Source organism: Grampus griseus, assembly GCF_964374135.1.
Source record: "Grampus griseus genome assembly, chromosome: 14".
Lineage (NCBI taxonomy): Eukaryota > Metazoa > Chordata > Mammalia > Artiodactyla > Delphinidae > Grampus > Grampus griseus.
The window spans coordinates 55,730,553-55,752,559 of NC_139008.1; the positions used below are offsets into that span (position 1 = coordinate 55,730,553).

A 22,007-nucleotide genomic window follows, 5' to 3' on the forward strand; every position below is an offset into this window, starting at 1 on the left:
TCTCTGCGACGACTCCCGGCCAAGAGAAAAACCCAGCGCCGGGTATCGCGGGGAGGCCCGGCCGCCCTCGGCCTCGGACGCAGGCCCTTTCCAGGAACGCGCGGGCCCGCCCCCCGCACGCGGCCGCCCATTGGCCCAACGGCGCCGGGCGTGACGTCAGTCCCCGCCCCGCCACTTCTCCGGCCCCGCCCCGCGGAGTGGCCTGGCGGTTTGGTCTGGAGCAGCTGAAACCGGTTTGAGCGGAGCCGCTTCCTGCCGCTGAGCGCCGCGGTTGGCCGCCTGGGGGAGCGCTGGCGAGGCGCGGACAGCGGGCGCCCGGCACCTCGGCCCGCGGCACTGACTCTCGGGCGCGGCGTCGGTGGCGGCGCGGACCCGCGGACCCGGCAGGTGAGGCGGGAGGTCGGGGGGCCGGGCGCGCGGTGCGAGGGCCGTGGTGGCCGCTCACGTGGCGGCTGAGTTGTCAGGGCGACCCGGCTGGGGGACGCGGGCGGAGCGGGGGGCGAGGCATGGGCAGGGTTCCCCAGCCCGGGCGGGCTCTGCCCGTCGGGGAAACAGCGGCCTGGACGTTCGCCCCGGTAAGTCGGTGGGTGACACATGTTTATTGTATTTATTCTTTGCTGCCGCGATTCCGCTGGGCTGCTGGTGCTTCGTTCCCCTCCAAAAATTTTGCAGCGTTTTCGATATACGAGAATGCATAAACCGTAGGACCACCATGAGTATTAAAAGAAACAAGTCTCGCTCACCACCACTCTCTGGCTTTATCCATAAGTAATTCATAGTGTTTTGACAACTGCTTATTTTCTGAAATTGCCTAACCAAGTAGTCTAGGGTGTGCTTGTATAATTCAGTTATTCCAAGAAACCGAAGTGCCTTAGTCTCTTAGGAAAAGGTTCCAGGAACAGTCATCAGTGCCCTTGATACAATTTTAAGACAGTTTCCCCTTCTTATAAAGCTCTTCTTTTTCCAAAGCTCTTCAAATTGCCTTGATGACTTCTGGGAGAAAGCCTTCATCAGTTAGGTGCTTCGTCGGCCCCCTCTTATCCCACTGCCCGGTTAGAAGGAAATTAGGCGTGAATTCAGCCACGAATTGTAGAGAAATCTTTCACCATTGAGGTAGCTGCCTAGTCTGTAACACATAGAGGAACTGATAGAACGAAGCAGGATGTTTGGACTTGATGTTTTCTTCATACTCTTCTTTAGCCCTTCCTATTTCTGCCCAGTTCCTATCCACTACTCCCCCCCTACCCCCTTGTGTGTCTTGCTACGTTTCTGACAGTTGTGACTTAGCTAAGAAATAAATACAAATTATCAGTCCTTTTTCCAACTCCTAACATTCTGGATACAAATAACACAAGATAAAACAAACAGGTAAAACTACACGGTGGTTCAGTGGTTCTCAACTTCATTAGGGAGAACCAGTATTCTAGACAAAATAAGATTAGGAAAGTTGGACTCCAATAATGACCACAAAGGAAATCTCAGTGTCAGAGTGAGTAAAATTTGATATGTACAAAAAGTAAGTTGATGAATCAAATCTTTGTGTATAACTTAACCAGGAAAAATAAACGAAATGCATATGAAAATAATATCAAGATGAAATGGAAAAAATTTGGAATAGTTTTATGACATTGTTTAGAAAGGTGATTAAAGAATTAACCGGCTTAATGAAATCTCCAGAACTGCTTTCTTAATAAAAATCCATTCATGTCTGTGTACATTTGATTAAAATACTGGCTCAAAATATACTGGGGTCTGAATAGTGGGGTTATAATGATCCTCCAACAGGATGAGCAGGAATTAACTCAGGAAAATACAGGCATTTCATATATTGTTTTCCTATAGTCAGTTAGGCTGTTGGAGCCTAGGAAAGAGCAAGGAGAATTGGAAACAGCTTTTTTCTTTGAAAAAGTATTTGAAGGAAAACAGTGGAATTTTTTTGGCTAGAAAAAAACACATTTTAGCTGAAAATATCTGTGACTTCAGTTTAGCTCTAAAGTAAATGTTCCTGTACCTTTGTTTGCTTAAATCTCCCTTTTGTTCCCCAAGCTGGCAAACCAGTAAAGGAATGTGTTGGGATAGTTTACTTGACAAAAAGAATCGAGTAAAACTTATTTCAGGTAGTGTAAACTCTGAAATATTTTTTAAATGTAAATTACAATGTCATTTTGCAAATTATGTGAGTCCTTAAAAAAGTTAAAGTAGTGTAAAATGCTATTCAAAGTCCCAGATGAGAATGCTGTTTAATGCTTATCTTCAAAAAGCACAAAGTGGAGGTTATGTTTAAGAACCAGACCAAACCAAAAACCTATCTCAGAAAGTCTGTACGTGAGGTTATAGGTGAATTGGTTAAATTACATATGCAGTCAGCTCATGTATGTAAAAATGACTAGCATTTTTCATCTTATTCTTGTTGTATGTATATCTAGAAGACCTCCCCTGTCCAAGTTGAGATTTTCTTTGCTTGTTTGGAAGAAGAGGAAGTGTTGGTTGTATAAATTTTTCGTTCCACAACAGAACAGTATTTTACTTTGGTGGTAGCAGGGTGCCAAAATTGTACGCTTCAATTCTGCACCAGAATTTTGGCCTCTGTCCACGATCAAGTAAACTGCTGTAGGAGCAGCTCTGCAGGCTCTTATTTGGTACGGTATTAAATTTGGGCAATGGGGGGAATGGAAATTAACCAGATTATATGACTTAAGGCAATCCAAGTTGGAGATGATGCTTTGTTGACGACTGGGGAGGTTGGGGGGGGGGGCGGTAATTTTGTGCTTGTGTATGTAGCTTTGGTGTAGTAAATACTGGATACTGCAGCTGGTTCCAGTCAAGTTACTATAGCCACTTTTACAAGCAACCTTAAGAATGAGAAGCTCAATTTTAATCAGTTGATTTCCTTTTCATTAAATTTACATGTTTCACATTTAACACAGTAGAAATTTAGAGATAATTTTGTACTAGGTGTTGATTTTAATACATAGGAATAATTACATCTGATTTCCCTAAAATTGGTTAAAATAGTTACTTAAAATTGATCAACAAATAACTGAACACCAGCTTTTAATTATGTAGATGAGATTGTTCTTAGTAACTGTGGCAGTAAACACTGGGTGAAAGTACAGGTTATATGTTGAGATGGTGGTTGTTTATTAAGCAATTTGCTGGATGATAGGGCTTTTTGCTATGTCTCAAAATTAATTCAGTAACTTAAAAAACCAAGCTTTTGCTAGCCTTAAGGTTTCTTCTTGATATGATTGATACAGATAAATTAAATGTAAGATATAGATAAATGTAAGATTGCAGTGCTTCAATGAATCATTTTATTTATTAGGAAAGGAAATAGTCTTATTATCTTAGGGTTATACTCAGATTCATATCAGATGTCATATTAAAAGACAACTATTAAGATATTTGGGTTAAATAGGTAAAAGGTGAGGTAACAATCTAGAGCTAATTTTAGATTTGGAACATTCTTTGGCCATGCTACAACTGGATGTATATGCTTTAAATAGATCATGTTTACTCTTAGACACAGAAAGTAGATTAAGGTATCAAGGACAGGTGTTTTTTCCTCCAGTGTGGAATCTTGGGTTTTCTAACTGAAATGGTAGAGTCGCCAGATACGGAATTCTTTAGCCAAGTGACATGAAACCACATTGACTGGTGTTCTTGCTTAGTATATATACTGTATTTACACTTTGTAATTGATGTAGGTGGGATGATGCATAGTTTATAGCTAACATTGGCTATAAACTATGATCCTCGTTGCAGCCCCCTTGTGGTTAGATATTAGAGATTCCTCATCCTCAGCCCTCTTGATATTTGGAGCTGGACAATTATTTGTGGAGAGCTGTTCTGTGCATTGTACGGTGTTGAGCATCACTCCTGGCTTCTACCCACTAGATGCCAGGAGCATCACCCACAGTTGTGGCAACCAAAAATGTCTCCTGACATTGTCAAATGTCCTTTAGAGGACAAAATTGCCTCCAGTGGCAACTGCTGCCATCGATCTATCTGCCTTGACTTGGAAGCGTGGTTAACTGTGGGTATTAGTGTTCATTAAATGACCATTGCAGAATTGTGCATGTGTTCACACGGAGGGGAACATAGCGAAAATGGAAGAAAGAATAGCTAGGAAAGGTACTTGAGGATTTTTTTTTGAATAAAATAATGTGTAAATGAAGATAAGCAATTTCAGTTGGTAAATTAAAGGAAATGATGTAAAGACATCATTGGAATTATTTTAGGAACATTGATGGATTGGGGGTATGAAAGTTTTTTTGGAGGTGTTGGAGTAGTTATGTACAATATGATGTGACCTTGTGTGGAGTATGTATTCTTTCTATATTTAAATTCTATAAACTGCATGAGAATTGATGTACATTAATTTTTTTAAAAAATTTCCTATCTTGGGACTTCCCTGGTGGTCTAGTGGTTAGGACTCCGTGCTTCCACTGCAGGGGGCATGGGGTTCCATCCCTGGTCGGAGAACTAAGTTCCCACGTGCTGTGGCCAAAAATAAATAAATAAATAAATAAAACTAAAAACAATTTTAAATTTCCAGTCTTTTCTTAAGTACTTAAATTAAGGGATAATAAGGTGAATAGGTTGGTTAGGCTGGGAAAAACGGTGAAGAAATGAAAAGTAAGCTGGAGAGAAAATGTGGATAAGGAATAAAGGACATCAAAGACTTCGGGATTTAGATTTCTATAAGTAATGGAAGTGATTCCAAGCCAGGGATGTGAGGGATATTCTAATTGACATAAAATGTATTGTTGGGAAGCGATCGAGAAGCCAAAATATAAGTAGGAGACTTAGGGTTTTTAATGAAGTTTAAACTTAGAAAGAAAGGCATGTATATAAGATCAATTAAAATCTACAGGATTTGGTAATGTTGACTTGGCCAAAAATTCATTCGGTTAATGAATATGTTGTTCAATAAAGTTCTTGGTGAAAATGAAAAATGGCAGACTTCCTGCTGGCACAGTGGTTAAGAATCCGCCTGCCAATGCGGGGGACATGGGTTCGAGCCCTGGTCCGGGAAGATCCCACATGCCGCAGAGCAACTAAGCCTGTGTGTTACAACTACTGAGCCTGCGCTCTAGAGCCTCTGAGCCACAACTACTGAAACCCGCACGCCTAGAGCCCATGCTTCGCAACAAGAGAAGCCACCACAGTGAGAAGCCTGCACACTGCAGCGAAGAGTAGCCCCCGCTCCCAGCAACTAGAGAAAGCTCGCCCGCAGCAATGAAGACCCAATGCAGCCAAAAATAAATATATTAAAAAAATGTCTACTTAAAACGAACGAACTTTTTGGCCAACCCAATAGATTGCAGAGTTGAGACTCTAAATTCACGTCTGCAGAACTACAGTAATGATGGGCCTGTGGTTAATAAAGAGAAACTTGAAAAGAGTGATTTGTGAGGGGGAAGGGGTTTTTGTTATTGTATTTTTTAAGCCATTTGTTAAGTCACTTAGAAGCAGGTTCTCAAACTTGTTTCAGAACTTAACTAGTTTGTTTCAGTGGGTGGTACTTAAGTTCTTTGGTTGTTTTCTTGTTATTAAAATTGGAACCTTCTTAATTAAAGTAGAAATGCTCTCTTGAGCCAAGTTTTTTTGTCTCTAGTTGTTGGTTGTGTGTGTTTCCCTACACTATAAACATGAGCCTGGTCAGGAAAGATAGGTTGAGTTCAGAACAGCTGCTTATTAGAGGAGAAGGTATATGACAAGATAATCTTGAATTCTTAAAAAAAGTTTGGACACACTTGTTTTGCAGATTTTTCTGGTCCATACATTCTTACAGAATAGGTTTGTAACACTAGGTCCTAAAACTTGCTAGATGCTTCCTAAATAATTCTATATATAAGGTATCTGAAATCTTTTGCTCACAGTTGAGATTCATTTTTGTTTTTGTGTGTTTTAACTTGTTTCTTGGTGGTAGCTATCTAGAGCTGATATTCATGTACTATAAATGACATCTTTTTCTTTCTAGCACAACGTCCTAAAATAAATCCATCAGAATGACACCTTCTCAGGTTACCTTTGAAATAAGAGGAGCTCTTTTACCAGGTATTGTAAAACTTTACTTTTAAACATTTAAAAAAAAATAAATGAGTGTTTTTCTTATCTGGATTACCTTAAATATAGAGTTGTTACTAGAGTGAGCCTAATTATTAGATGAAAGTATCTTTAGGACATGCCTGATAACAGAAATGTGCTCGGAGCATAACAAATTCAAGAAAAAAAAACTTCCCAAATAGTAAGTGTCTTAGTCTCATGTTTTCCAGGAAAGCTGTGAATTTTGAACAGGACAGATAATTGAACCGTAATTTGTTTGTTTGTTTGTTTTTTGGCTGTACTCCGCAGCTTGTGGTATCTTAGTTCCCAGACTAGGGATTGAACCTGGGCCCTCGGCAGTGCGAGCGTGGAGTCCTAACCACTGGACCGCCAGGGAATTCTCTGAGCTATGATTTTTAAGTCATGAAAATGAAGGAAATTTTTCTAGTGTTGAGGAGTTGGTGAAATATTTGGTGAAGGTAAATTTGTTCCTTACTTGTACATCTATTTTTTTAAGCTTTATTGTATTTTTTAACTGTCTACTGAAGCAGTGTGAAATAATTTTAGTGTAAGGTAACATGTCAAAACAGTATCACACCTTGCTACTTACCTGGTTAAGACTCCTCCCTTCTGCTGCAGGGGACACGGGTTCGATCCCTGGTTGGGGAACGAAGATCCCACGTGCCGCACAGTGCGGCCCAAAAAACAAACAAACAAAAAAAACAAACAGTATCACGCCTGGGTTAAAAATTCCTTGTTTAATACACTCTGGCTATGCTGGCCAGTTCCTCAAATCTTTTGCATTCCTTTCCTCCTTTGGGGCTTTCTCAGATTGTTTCCTTTGTTTAGATCTGTGCCCCCACCTGCCACCCCCCTAACTCTCCTTATCCCAGCTTCCCGTATTCAACTAGGTTAAGGTCCCTGTGAAATTCAAGGTTCTTTTTTGTAGTACCTCTTATGAGTTTTATGGAGTCATATGAGTAATTTTTCTTGTGGACAGATTGTAAGCTCTATGAAAAAAAATGTGACTTTATCTTATTCATGCTGAATTCCTGTACCTAGCACAGTGCCTGGCTCAGAGCAGGGGTAAGTATGTGTTCGAACAATGAATGAATGATTAATTCTGTATGTCAGGCATCTTTGATACAGCATCCATCACAGCACCTGACGGTGTGTGTTTGTCCAAGTTCAGATTCTTAGCCAAGATGATTTTGTACAGCTCCACCTCTAGGCAAGATTCTGCAGATTGAAGATTGCTAGTCAGTTGATGGGGTTGCTCCCTTATGTCTAGTACTCACCTCTTGTCCTGTGTGTAACCTCTTCTGTGGAGAGAAGACTGCAGACCTATATCATACTTTTGTGCATAGGCAGTTTAAGCTAGAAGGAGCTGGCCACATCAGGCAAATGTGGTGACCACAGAATTAGCCACAGAAGGGTCAGCTTGACATGGTGGAACTCCTTCTCAAGGACTAGTGGCAGATGTGAATGTAGGTGGGAAGGAAGGGAGGTAGAGGGACAGGGAGGGGATGTTGGGGTGGATTTTCACCTCCCCCCCAGATCTCATGTCACCTTGATTTCCTCCCCAAAGCAAGGAGGAAGTGTTCTCTGCTGAAAGTGGAAAGACTGCAGAGAGAAGTGAAGTAAGAGGGAACAAGTAAAAAGAATATGTGGGGGTGCTGTTTGCAGATTCCTTTAGTTAGCATTCAGGTCTTTATAATCTTCAATAAATGAAATCCAATTAAAGAAATAGGTCTGTTCTGGTAAAAAGTTTCCCGTTTTTCCTCATAGAAACCATATTCAAAGGCAATCAGCAGAAAGACAGAGTAACATTGCAGGAGGGAATTGGTAAAATGCAGGAGCACTTATATAGAAGGAAAGTAACCACAGATTGTCCAAGTTTCACTTTTTCCATGTGGGATACATGTTCTTTCCAGAGCAGAGAGTAGCTGCTGTTTTGTATGGGGATAAGAAATAACTGACTCCATGAGGAAGGTTAATGAGACTCTCCTTTACAAAGGAAGTATAACCGGCCTGAATCAGTGATTTGATGGTAATCTGTATTTTGAGCTAGGAGCCACTGCATATGCTGTACATATGCAGAGCAACATATATGATCTTGAGAATAAATATTTGTGCCTTGTATTTAGCAAGTGTTTATCTTTTTTTTTTTTAATGCGAAGAGGTAGTGATAACCTAAGTTAATTGCAAAAAAAAATCTGGTTACTTTAAAGGATTGGTGAGTATTTTAACATGAAATCTTTATACATAACCACCTTATGCTTTTACAGACATGTGTTTAGAACCCTGAAAACTCCTGAATGACTACCACATTTGGGATTTTAGTTAGGTTTTAGACAGTCCAAGCATATAAAATGCCATGCAGGTGGCTAAAGCCAATTAGAACTCTAGTCTTACTATAGTAGTGCCCAGAGCTTGGAAACCAAGCTACTCTCAGAGTGTGGAGGAGTTTGTCCTGAAGTTTGTTCACTTGGGCTCAGTTCCTTGTTTTTTTCTTTATGGATTTTAATTATAGTAATTCAGAATGTGTTGATATATAAGTTAAAGATATCTGCATACTTATATTCAAGAAGTTGTAGACTTTTGCTAAATATATGGAATTTAGCAAATATAGGTGATGACTATATGTTGGTTTGTGTGTTGATGACAAGTGTTCAGATGAAGTGTGATAGTCTTTATTTTAGTAAGGAATACGAGATTTTTGTCTAGTTTTTCACTAGTCTTTGTTCTGGGGACTTTTTTTTCTTTGTTTGCTGTTGTTACATTGCTCATATCCCATTGATAATTTTCTTGATCTTTAGCTTCTTGGTAGCTACTGTTTGAGTTCCTGGAAAATATCAGGTACTGGTTCTGTAGGATACTTATATGCTCCTTTAAATTGGAAGCTGCCTTGAAGGCAAGGACTGCCATTTGATCACTTTGTCTTGGTACTCATTATTGGCTCAGTAAGTAGTTGAAAAATGAAGAAAAGTCTGTCCCTGTACATTCTTCCTTTTCTCTGCCTTTGGTTCTATAGAGGTGGGTCAGGTTAATAACGTAGGTGCTAGTGTGAGTGGCACCTGGGTCCAAACCCATTTCTCCACTGAAGCTCTTCCATCTCCACTGAAAGGGACTCTGCATCCCATTAAATTAGTGCAGTTTCCTAAAACTAAAATGAGATGTTCCTACTTAACCCACTATAACTCATTATGTTTCTTTAGGAGAGGTTTTTGCAATATGTGGAAGCTCTGATGCTTTGGGAAACTGGAATCCTCAAAATGCTGTGGCTCTTCTTCCAGAGAACGAGACAGGTGAAAGGTAAGCATGGGCATGTCATAATACTGAATAATTGTGACATTCAGATTATAAACTTGGGGGTTTCTAAGATACCTTGGTGTATTTTTCTTTTAATTTTTATCAAACTTATCACATATGTATAAAGAGTGAAGTCATTTTACAGAGTTTGCTGTGAAAAAACAAGTTCCTCTGTTTCTCAATGTCCACCTCGCAAAAAGTCATTTTCAACTCTTGGCTGTTGGCTGGTTCTTTTGATGCTTAATACCATATTTCTAAACAGGCTTATATTGTTATTTCTTATTTTAAAAAAAATTAAGGCATTTTTTTGCTTCTCAGTACTCTTCTTGATAAAAGATCTAATTTTTGCTTTAGCTTATGAAATAATTTTCTTGAGACATATATTCTTTTAAAAGTAGCAGAGGGTGGAACACATCCTTAGAAATTTTAGCTAATGTAATGAAATAAGTTTACTACTGACATTAAATACAGCACTAAACTTAGCATGGGTGTGTTGGTGCATTGGAGTGGGGAAAGGAGGATCTGGGTGCCAGTTTCAGTTCCGCAGTTAGCTGTGATCTTGGGCAGATCTCACATCTCTAAGCCTTGGTTCCTTTATCTGCATGGTAAAGGGGTTAGGATAGAATCAGTGTTGTCAACAAAGGTGGTCCTTCTCTGTATGGATATTTTGAAGTGTTATGGATTGTCAGGATGTATGCGTGGGGGTAAAGGAAAGATGAGGAGATTCTAAATAGTATACAAATACATGCAGTGCCCCCAGGGAGAAACATCAGATTAGATGATTGTTAAGCAGTGCTACTAAAAATGTGGCCTGTGGACTCAGTGCTAGACAAAAAACATTTTTTTATCAGTGCACGATGTGAGAAATACAAAGATTGAGAGCAAGCATTTAGAAATGTTTATGACAGTTTGACATTGCTGGGATACCCATGCATGTCATGGACTTATCTCATTGAACTGGGTACATCATAGACCAGAAGTATTGGTCATGGGACAAGTAGAGTAACACAAGTAAACAGAAACTGGTCCTTCACAGCAGACAGTTTGAGGAGCACTGATGGCAAAGCAGAGGGAAGTAACAAGGAAAGTAAAACAATACCATAATGTAAGCTCAGGAAAAGAAAACAAAAAGCATACATAGAATACCCGTTTCTCTATTTGTCATTAGTGTGACACATTTTCTCAGCCAATTCTCTTCTGTTTTTATAAGTTAAGTTCTGTTGACAAATGATATTGGGATCACAGAAAAACGAGATGTTTATTCTCTTCTAGTGCCTATTTTTTCCTTGATTTGTGGATTAGTCACTCATGTCTGAAGTGAAACCTCATGTCTTTCTAAACTTGTTTACCTCTGCTCTGAACTCTTGAGCTGCCCTGTTACCTGTCTTAAGTCCATTCTAGCCAACCTGGTCAAAGTGATGTGAACAGAATGAGAACAGTTAACTTCTTAATTTTAAGGAAGCAGCCATTTTGACATCGCTGTACAGTGAAGTATAATTGATTCATATATGGCAGATAAACAGTGCTTCACAAAGAGAAAGGAAGTAGATGACACAGTTGATATAAGTAGTTGATACAAGATGATACAAAAGGTAAACAAATCTGTTTGCCTGTAAACAACAGTCTCTTGGGGGTTTTTGGTTGGTTGGTTTGTTTTTGACAGCGTGCTGGATCTTAGTTCCCGGACCAGGGATTGAACCCTTCCCGCTGCAGTGAAAACTCAGAGTCCTAACCACTGGACCACCAGGAAATTCCCCAGTCTTGTGTTTTAGAACTGTGTTTCTTTGGGATTTCAGTGTACTCTGCATTTAAGTCCTCTGTTCCTCCTTTTCAGTCTCTTAAGTCTCTCTGTACCTACAGGTTTGTGGTGACAAGAGCTCTGTTGGAATTTTTTTCTTACAAACAATTTGAAGGTTGTGGTGTTATTTCCTAATAATGCAGAAAATGTGGGTCACTTATGATTTTATTTGCCCTTCTTGGAGATTTCATGGTATTTTTGTGGGGAGGATATTAGGGCAATTCAAAATTAGACAGGTGCACTAAACCTTCTCACTGCCCCTCTTTCCTGGTTTTTCTTCAGTTTCATCAGGTTACGTTCATTCTTGATGTCACTGAACAGTTCTGGTACATTTTTTTTTAAGTAATTTTATTTATTTATTCATTCATTCATTCATTCATGACTGTGTTGGGTCTTTGTTGCTACACTCGGGCTTTCTCTCTAGTTGCGCTGAGCCGGGGCTACTCTTTGTTGTGGTGCGGTGGCTTCTCTTGTTGTGGAGGGTGGGCTGTAGGCCCATGGGCTCAGCAGTTGTGGCTCACGGGCTCTAGAGCACAGGCTCAGTAATTGTGGCGCACAGGCTTAGTTGCTCCGTGGCACGTGGGATCTTCCCGGACCAGGGATCGAACCTGTGTCCCCTGCATTGGCAGGCAGATTCTTAACCACTGTTCCACCAGGGAAGTCCCTCTGGTTCATTTATAACTTTGCTATATTTGCTTAGGGAAGTAAAGTAAAAAGACTCATTTTATTGCTCTCACCATCTGATCTTTTCATTTGGTGGTTCTTAACCAGGGGAGCACATTGGAATCACTTTAAAAAATGATTTAAAAAGCACTTTAACTGGTTTAAAGCACTTTAAAAGGGGGCTTTTAAAAAAATGCCGAGACCCTGCTCCTGTAAGATTGATAAATAGTGCACGAGAGAGGGGCCCCAGCACATTTTTAAAGCTTCCCACTAATTCTACGGTGCACATCTGGGGCTAGTTTCACATACTCTGGCTGGTTTTATGGGTGAAATAATACTGGAAATTTGCCTTTTTCTTTTTGGGTAGCAGAGATGGGAAATAAATTTCATCTCAGAGTTGGTAGAATCTGCCTGGAGCCCTGTGTTGAAAAGGATTCTGAGGCTTATCAGGGAGAAGTAGAAGGGCACATGTTCCGAGCATTTAGGCTGTCCTTGTTGTGCAGCAGTGTTTCTCAACCAATCACATATGTCCAGTTTATCAAACTCCACAAGACAAAGCTCCACCCCAGACCTATGAAACCAGAGTTTCCCAGGGTGGAGCCAGGGCATATGTATTTTATTATTACCAGGTTAATCTGATTGTTGAAGCTAGGACCAGGGGTGACAGCTGGTTGTGGATATTTTGTTGGAAACCAGAATTGAGTAAGAGTGAGGATAATGCCCTAAGTCTGTCTTGGCAGAGCCAGGTGGGGAGCAGTGCTAGCCATCTGGTATCATGGAAGAATATTTGGAGCTGCCATTTAGTCACTGAACTATTCATGCTGAATTAATGTTTGGGTAATGGTCTATGACATGAGCTCTCAAACTTGTGTTCATCATCAGAGTCACCTGGACACTTGTTAAATTACAGAGTGCTTGGGCCCTCCCCCAGAGTTTCAAATTCAATAGGTCTAGATGTGGCGTGAGATTTTTTTTGTTTGTTTGGCTGTATTAGGTTTTCGTTGCTGCATGCAGGCTTTCTTTAGTTGCGTTGCGCGGGAGCTACTCTTCATTGTGGTGCGCAGGCTTCTTACTGCAGTGGCTTCTCTTGTTGTGGAGCATGGGCTCTAGGTGCGTGAGCTTCAGTAGTTGTGGCATGCAGGCTCAGTAGTTGTGGCACATGGGCTTAGTTGTTTTGCGGCATGTGAGACTTCCCGGACCAGGGCTCAAACCCGTGTCCCCTGCATTGGTAGGTGGATTCTTAACCGCTGCGCAACCAGGGAAGCCCTGGCCTGAGATTTTGCATTTCTAACAAGCTCCCAGTTGATACTGATGGTCCTGGGACCACACTTTGAATAACATTGGCCTATGATTTGAAGCTAAAAATCAGTTATAATCATGAATTGTAGTGAATTCTTTCACTGTTGAGTCTAAGCTTTAGAATTAGCATTAGAATATGTAGAATGACATAGCTCAGAGGAAGATGTTGAGTAAGATACAAGTACAAGTAAGATACAGACACTGATTGCTTGGCTAGGGAAATAGCCAGAGGCTGGGCAGGACAGAATAAGGGACAGTTGGGAACAGGCATTTAAGTTTGTGACCTTGGCCTCAAAGCCTCTTAGCAGCCATGTAACATCCCTAGCTAAGTGGAAAGTGAGAGGAGATTCAGAGGTCTGCACTGCTTGCCTTTTCTGTTTGGAATACTACTTCTCCTGCTTCTTTGTATGGCTCATCATTTAGGTCTCAGCTCAGACAGTTCGTTCTTGTTGAGATCTCCCTCCAAAACTTCTTGTCACCTCAGAAAGGTCAGCTAGCCCTTCCTATGTATGCTGTTTGCTTATATATTTGTCTATCCACATAAACAAGCAATCTCCTTGAAGATGGAGCTCTTTCTGCCTTATTCATCACTGTGTTCCCAGTACCTGGTTCAGATTAGGCCTGGAGTAAAATTTTGTGTAGGAATAAATAAATGGTATTGATCACAGACCTTACTTGAGGGGTTTTATGAATTAATGAAGACTTTATGAATTTTAGTTTGATACTGATGCTGCTACTTTAATTCTTTTTTCTCACAGCATGTTATGGAAAGCAACCATTGTACTTAGTAGAGGAGTATCAGTTCAGTACCGCTACTTCAAAGGGTGCTTTTTAGAACCAAAGGTATGTTTTCTTTATCTAGTTTCCAGTTTCTTTAGAAGACTTCTTTCAAAAGCAACTAACTTAAGTTTGGAAACATTAAAAGTAAAATGAGTTTGTTTAGATCAAATAAGGAAAAAATAACTCTAGCTTAATAATATTTTAGTACCAAAAAGAAAGGAAGTAGCCTCTTCAGAGGCAAATAGTGTGTGCAATGGAATTTTTAAAAGACTAATAGTAAGTATGTTCTGCAATATTCTTATCATGAAATTGGTTTTAATGATAAGTGTTCTTGATAGGTGTGCATTTTCTATAACTTTTGTAAACTAGTTAGTAACCAGTAGTAAGGGTTTTTCTTTTTGTTTCATTTTTTTAATTCATCTGTGGTAAAGATATATTTAGAAGTGTATATAGCCAACTTTAAGTGAGTAACTTCGAAAAAATTATTTCAACGCAGCCATCTCTTAGTGGCTGCATTAACTCCTATCAAAACTGAAGTCATTCCTTTTAGATTTTTTTTCAGTGATAGTGTTGATAGACCAGGATCTTTTCTGAAGGCCTTTGGAATATCAGTTAGATCTAAATCTGCTTGCTCACAATGATTTATTTATTATTTTGGGAACATTTTCATATTTAGAAAAGTTGATTCTTTATTTTAAAGATACTTATTTGCTGAAAGGATTATTTTCCTTCAGATTTTTACCTTTGAGCACACTTTGGGCTGCATGTGAACAAGGGCTTAGGCAGGAGTCTAGGAAGCAAACATGGATTAGCTCTTTTTAAAAATTTATTTCCCTTTGGGGTCCTTGAATACTTGTTACATGTAAAAAAAAAAAATTGCAAGCAGCCACTGTTACCTCAGTCTCTTAGCCACCATTATATAAAAGAGAAAAACTGACAAACCCACTTCAGCTGTCTTTTGCACCTATTACGTTTCTTATTCCAAGAATATATTGTGAATATACTCAGTAATTAAAATTAAATTACATTATAGTTGATCATTATGTTGGCTTATCTTGACAATAGTCTCACTTTAATGACTAAGGAAAAGATCATTTATTTGGCATAGGGGTTGTACATTGTGGCAAAGTTCTTTAGTATAAAGTGAACATTTGTGCAGAGTTATGTAGATCATAGCACTTGTGAGTTTGAAAGCATATTTGAGGATCCTGGTATGTGAAATTAACTAAATTTTACTTACGGGGGCATTTGGACAAGAAAAATCATGAGTCCTTTGGGCGTAGTTTCCTAAAGTAAGACTGTTGTCAACACAGGTCAAATTAAGCCAACCTACAGTATTTTCTCTTTTCATTGAAAATGTAACCAAAAGCAGCAAATCCTTCCAAAATGCCTTTTCCAAAAAATTGGCACGAAGTCTGCTTACAGTAAGAAACAAGTTTTTCCCCTTGTAATACTTGCAAAAGTTTACAGTATGTGTTGGTGAGTGTGTTTCTTTAAGTAGGTGCTCTGTATCGTGTACACATGTACCGTGTGATGCAGGGGCTGCCATGGTAAGTATGTTTTTCATGGAATAGAGTAAATAGCCACATAAAATCCCATGCATATGGCTAGAGGTTTTTTTTTTCCCACATGCCAGCTTAAAGTGACACTTCTTTTTAAAGTTGGTGGCGCTTTTTAAATGAATCATAATTTTTAATAGAATTAGAAACTTTGTCTCAATTGTGCATTGTCAAATGATAGAACTAATGTGCAAGGAATCTTAAATCGTGAAATGATGTAAATTATTGGAGTATATATTTTATGAATATAAAGAATGATTGGAAAGCAAAATGGTTATGAAAGCATTGAAAAACTGAAATGGGTAATAAGGTTAATTTTACTGGGTCAAAAGTTTTAGGTTATCCAAGCAGTTGTAGAACCTAAGCTAAAAATCTTGTGATCTTGTCACTTGACCTTCAGAATTCAGCTTACTCATCTATAAAATGAAGGGTTTGAACTATAGATTTCTTACATCCCTTCCATTGCTAAAATTTTTCTATGAATAAAATTTTACCATTCATAATTTCTCTTCCGTAATTTGCTCTTTCTGGCATATTCCTTTTAGTTTAGAAGTTAAAGACTCTTGAAGTCCTTTTTCTCTTTAATTTCTCACAGCTGTATCTTCTTATGCTTTGTAGAATTAGAATAAGGTGTTAATATATTAAATTCTAAAATAATTTTTTACAGGTGACAAATATTATCTTATTTAAACATAGCAAACAAAAGTAGTAGATATTCCTGGAATGGAAACATTGCTGTGAGTCTGCAGATAACCCATTAATTTCATATCTTCACCAAAGATAATTTTTGAATTAATGTGTAATTTAAACATTTTTTAATCCATGTTCACCCCTTTTTATTTGTGGCTGGAATTAGGGATTGTTGTCTCATACTGAGATGTTAGCCACTTTTTAATTATATTGTCTTTGAAATTTTTCATTCATTTCAGTGAAATAGCTTATTTTTCAGTAACATCTGCTTTTAATTTTTACAGGTGTTAACATTCACTCATAATTAGATTCATTACAAATTCTTTTACCTTGTTCTTAACGTCCCTTGATTTTTATTTAAATCCTTTAACAAAAGAATCAGTCATCTGGTAGGCAGACAATTGTTTATTTTCGTAATAGCCCAGGTTGTCATTTTGTACAGTGGTTTCTTAATAAAATTCTTCTGCATGCTAAATACCCTCAGCTGTTAACTATGAATTTGAACCATCTGAGAGATGTATGTCGGCCTAGCCTTCTTTGCTTTACTCACTCCTAAGTGACCGTTTTCCTTCCTGGTCTTGTTAAAAATAGTGATTTTTAACTAACTGGTTCTGGCCTCTGACATAGATTAAAAATTCAGAGCCCCTTTCACATGGGCATTTTTTTTCCATTTTTTTCAAAATCGTAGAAAGGAAACTGAAATTTTTACAGTTTACGCTTAACAGTTTTTATGATATTTGAAAGCAGTGATATTCCATGATAGTGATAGTTTTGCTTGGTGGTCTGTTAAAAACAAAAACCCCAGTCTACCTCTTATATAATCTTGTTTCTTTTTCTCAGTGCTTGATATAGCTGAGTGATGTCAATCAATAACTGTTTAAGAAAGCAGTCATTATGACTTTTTTGTAGAAACAGGTTTTTTGTATGAGAAACATTCCAGCAATCTTCTGATTTAATACATGCTAAAATGTGAAGTAACTCTACCAGTCCTGTTAGTGGAGTACTGTCTTGGACTGATATTGTTACTTTTGTCTCCAAAGTGCTTAAAATTGTGGCAGTCTTACAGAACGGAACTCTTGTTTTTTGCCTAAGATCTTGAAGAATGACTTACTGCATTTAGCATATTAAAAAGGATTGCATGTTTTGGAATCATTGCTAAGATCTTTAATTTCCCAATGCTCAGGTGTTAAGGTTTTTTTTTTGTTTTAAAGAACATTGGTAAGCTAAAATTTAAGATTACCTACTAAAGTTTAATAAAGTAGTCACAACAATTTTGGAAATTCAGTGTGTTTTAAAACTTGGTTCATTTGTCAATATTATCACATTTTATGTACCAACCATGAATTTGTAGTGTGAACGCCAGTAGACACAATTATAAGCCATCTGTTGAATTGACCCTTTGGACTGCTCCTCAAGACTCCATTCTGTTCAAGCCTAGTTAGCTTTATGCTATGGTTACTGGGTTTGTAAACAGGAGTGGAGTTTTAAAAATTACTGCTAAAATATGTTCCCTCTCAAGTGTTTAATCCACAGGACTATTCTTACATGATTAAGTATAGATACTGTAATCAACACTTTTTGTGAAATTCCCCTGATACCTGAATTAAAACAAAAACTTAAAACAAAAACAAAGTCTCTCCTTTCTTCTACCCACTTTTAATCCCTGCTGATATTTACTATTATGTTCATGGCACCCTTTCAAGTCACATTTGATTAGTAACTTTTATAAGAATATGGATCTACACCACTTTTGTAGCAAAGAGGATTTTTTTTTTTTTTTTGAGGGGAGTGCAGGGGACATGGGAGGGGTGGAAGAAGGGAATAGATTAGTTATTTCTGGTTGCCCATTATTGCTAAGAAACATTCCTATTTTTATTACATACATTTGTATCTTTTGAGGGTTAGAAAGTTTGATGTGTGAAAACAAATTCAAAAAAGTGACAGCAAAAAGTTATAGTAAAAAACGTCTAGCAGATGCAGGATCAGATGTTTCTTGTTTTTTTAGCGTAATTCACCATATTTTAAGATTAGTACTTTCACATTTACATTTTTAAAAATGTCTACACAGTTTATTATCAATTCACAAGTGAACCCTTATAACAAGGATGTATTCAGCTAGAGAAAATGAGTTCCTGTATTATCCCAGGATTAAGGAATTGAATGTATATCTAATGCAATTTTAGTTTTCAATCTTCAAAAGTTTGCAAGTTTTAAAAAAAGATTTTAACCTCTGGTTATTTTAAATGACAGAATTATCTCTTGCCTAATTTGTTACATACTTATTTGTTATCATTTGGCTCATTTGTTATTAAATAAAATCAATATTGAAATCCTATAAAATGTTATAGAAGAGTATTTAATGTCATCTACAGATGTAATAAAGAGAGAAGCTTATATGTTCCAGACTTAAGAGTATATATGTGCCTAGACAAGGGTTTAAAGATAAGTGAAAATATTGATAGTGATTATCCCTAAGTAGTGTGATAATGGGTGATTTTTGTCTCTTTTTGCTTCTCTGTATTTTACTAAATTTCTTCAGAAGAAGAAAAAAAATACCTTGTAAGGATATAGTTTGAAAATTTTCTTTTAAAATATGTATTTAAGGATTGTATTTTGGCACATAAGTTTAATTAGACAAGTGTAGGGTTTTTTGTTTTGTTTTAAATACTTCAAGGAAAATTAGGAAACACTTCATATACTTCAGTACTTTAGGAACACACAAGAGGATCCTTGTGGTAGTTCATTCTTGCGTTTAAATTGCTGTAGACATTATCAACAATACATAAAGCTTTATTTTCTTTTTTAGTAAGAGAATTTGATAACAGAAGACAGTATTAAAATTTTTCACACTGTATGAATTTATAAACTTTAAGGCAGTAAGAGTAAAACTGGATGTTCATTCCCCTTTAATCAAACTTGTTCTTCAGATTTACCCATGCATGTGTCCTTTCCTAAAGGAAAGGGCTTCCTGTGCTCCTTAGAAACACTGGTTACTAAAATACGAGAATCTGATATTCTTCCTGTTACCTACTTACTAGTTAAATATATGTAATGAAGGACTTAATTATGCCCTCTAGTTCCTTGAGTAACTTGTGATAATTGATCTTGAAGTATTTGTTCTCAGTATTTCTACTATCAGAGAGTTTAGGCTTTTTCCGAACACTTGAGGAGTTACTTCAGTCTTCCAGTAATACTTCATTGACTTCCGACATACCAAACATAAAGTATATTTGCTGTTAACTTTAACTTACGACAGAGTATCAGTTAAAGATTAAAACTGAGTATTGTAGGCAGATTTAAGAATGGGTTTTAAATGGTTTTATTTGCCAGTTCATCTTATTTTTGTTTACTGCCTCACCCTCATTTTCTTCCAGCATTCATCATGTTTTTTGACCTGGTACATTCCTGATTTTTCGCATATAATATTGATATTAACAAGATGAATCTCTTGGTTTCATAATTAGTATAAGACTTAGGCCACAAACATCTAATGGCATCATGGGTAGAAAATAAGATACAAGAAATTATTGCAGACGTTTAACTTTTAAATTGCAGACTATCGGTGGTCCATGTCAAGTCATAGTTCACAAGTGGGAGACTCATCTACAACCACGATCAATAACCCCTTTAGGTATGGGCATTAACTGCATCTGTTTGAGGCATATGCATAAAGTTACTAATATGCTGCACAATGGCTTAGTGGGATTTAATAAATATTTATTTTAAAGTTTAAGGTCAATGCATTGTCAGTACTACAAGTTTCACTGAGCATATCATGGGTCTTACTTTCAAAACTAAACAGTTCTTAATTGCCTTTCTTCTTAAACTTTATTAGAAATGTTTGCCTAGTTATTTTTAATTTCTTGAATTAGATGGGTTTATGGTGGAATATATATTTATATTTGGAGTAGTTACAAAAGTTTATAAAATAGCATTTTTTTTAACTGAGCATCCATCCGTGGCTTTGATATTACTTGCTCAGAGAACTTAGAACATTTGAGGAAAGAATTAATCCAAAACAATGATTCTTACATTTTTAACTTTGAATAGTAATAGAATAAGTTATTCTATTTGTGTGTGTTTTTTAAACTAGTAAATACTTGAATAAACTTGTATGAATGAATTCAGATTTCTTGGTTGTAGCAGACATTTTCCCCCAATACCCTGCTGGCTATGTTAAAGTTGCTATTCAGATAATTTTTGTTTGTTTGTTTGTTTAAACGTTATTTAGTTTTCTTGTGCCTAAAAATGGCATTTCTCTTCATACAAGTATTTTTGAATTTCCTTTTCCATACTGAGATTAAAATTTGAAGTTCTTTTCACATACATTAAATTACCTACTTGGTTTCATCTATAAATTGACTTAGTGCTGAAAACTCTGTTTTAGTTTCCAGAGAAAATTAGAATTTAAAGAATAAATGGCTTGTTATTTACTAGCTTAGATTAGAAAGTAGTGAGAGATTCTGCTTTACCCTGTATATAGCAAGGACACATCTTGTTTAAACAGCTATCTCATTCCATCCTCTTTATTGGATTTTCTTTTTGTATATACATTTTTGTAATACATTTTTGATAGTATATTTAGAATTTTTATGTAGTGTACTTTAGAATTAAAAGAGTGCCATACTGAGGTTGGAAATTATTAGGAATTGAATATTTAAAAAATTGCATTTTGAAGCATCTTGCAGTTAAATATATTTTCTTATTTTGAGAAAGTAGGATGATTTTGTTTCTGGTCTTTTTAATAAATGTATTTTATACTTTTGGAAAATAAAACTTCTGAACTTAAGAACTGTGTGAAATATACCAGAGAATCTTTATTGGGAACTGTCACACTTATTTTAACAAATTCAGGTTTATGTTTAAAGTAAACTGGGAAAGGAAATAGCAGGGAAGATAATTAGTATTTTACTCAGAGGGTGGGGCTTAACAGCTTTTCTCATTTAGTTGAAATTTCTGTTAGGAGGCAATGTGCAAACACTTACTTTTTGGTAATTCCTCATAGCTCTATATATACAGGTAAGTTTATGCTGTTTAAAAAGCTTTTAGTTGGCTATAGAGAATAGTTGGGGTTTGAGGAGCATTATATTTTAGGTAAGTTCAGAATACGCACTACGTAAGAATAAGCATTTTAATTGTGCCAAGACCTTTGGTTTGAAAAATCAACCAGGAGATATTGTTGTCCAGCAACTTGTCAGTCTCATGCATTGGTTGGTATAAACATTTGTCCCAGTGCCTCTAGAGCACCTCTCTGAGGAGTTTTCTTTCTCTTCCTTACAACATTGTGAATAATCACCATGAATATAAGAACCATTATTGTTTGATAGCCTCCTTAAAAGGGATTTCTTTATTGAGGGCTACAATAAATATGCTTATTCACTTTGGGCTGCTTTTAAATTCTAAATTAATTTTTTAAAAAATCCTTAAGGTAGGTAATTTCTCAATTGTTCATTCTGTATATACATCATGAATTTTAACTAGATTTTCTATTTTCCTTCAATTTTAGAAAGTGAAATTATTATTGACGATGGACAATTTGGAATCCACAGTAAGTGAGACTGAGTTTTGAAAATTTTTATTCACATGGTTGAGATGTTACCTTACATTTCATTAGAAACAGCACAGGGAAATATGACAGTATGATATTGAAAATAGAGACTAGAAGACTAGATCCAAAAAACAAATGCATTCTGTTAAATAATAGTTTCCAGTATTATTATTATTATTTTGGGCCATGCCACGTGACTTGTGGGATCTTAGTTCCCGAACCAGGAGGATTGAACCCACACCCCTTGCAGTGGAAGCAGAGTCCTAACCGCTGGACTGCCAGGGAATTCCCTCCAGTATACTTCTTA

At 37.2% G+C, this 22,007-nt stretch overlaps 1 protein-coding gene across 3 annotated transcripts in view; it reads left to right on the plus strand.

The window, feature by feature from the left end:
* The first annotated feature begins 278 nt into the window (after nt 1-278).
* The window catches only part of GPCPD1 (glycerophosphocholine phosphodiesterase 1), a 62,929-nt gene continuing 41,200 nt past the window's right edge, over nt 279-22,007 (plus strand). The window contains exons 1-6 of one of the 3 annotated variants that reach the window (XM_082670893.1): nt 279-387; nt 5,987-6,063; nt 9,270-9,366; nt 13,882-13,966; nt 19,708-19,783; nt 21,659-21,700. In XM_082670893.1, coding sequence (XP_082527019.1) covers nt 6,015-6,063; nt 9,270-9,366; nt 13,882-13,966; nt 19,708-19,783; nt 21,659-21,700 — 349 coding nt within the window. In that variant the 5' untranslated portion in view covers nt 279-387; nt 5,987-6,014. Of the gene's footprint in view, nt 388-5,986; nt 6,064-9,269; nt 9,367-13,881; nt 13,967-19,707; nt 19,784-21,658; nt 21,701-22,007 lie in introns of those variants that run through there. The other 2 variants (XM_082670894.1, XM_082670895.1) reach the window with 2 other exon arrangements.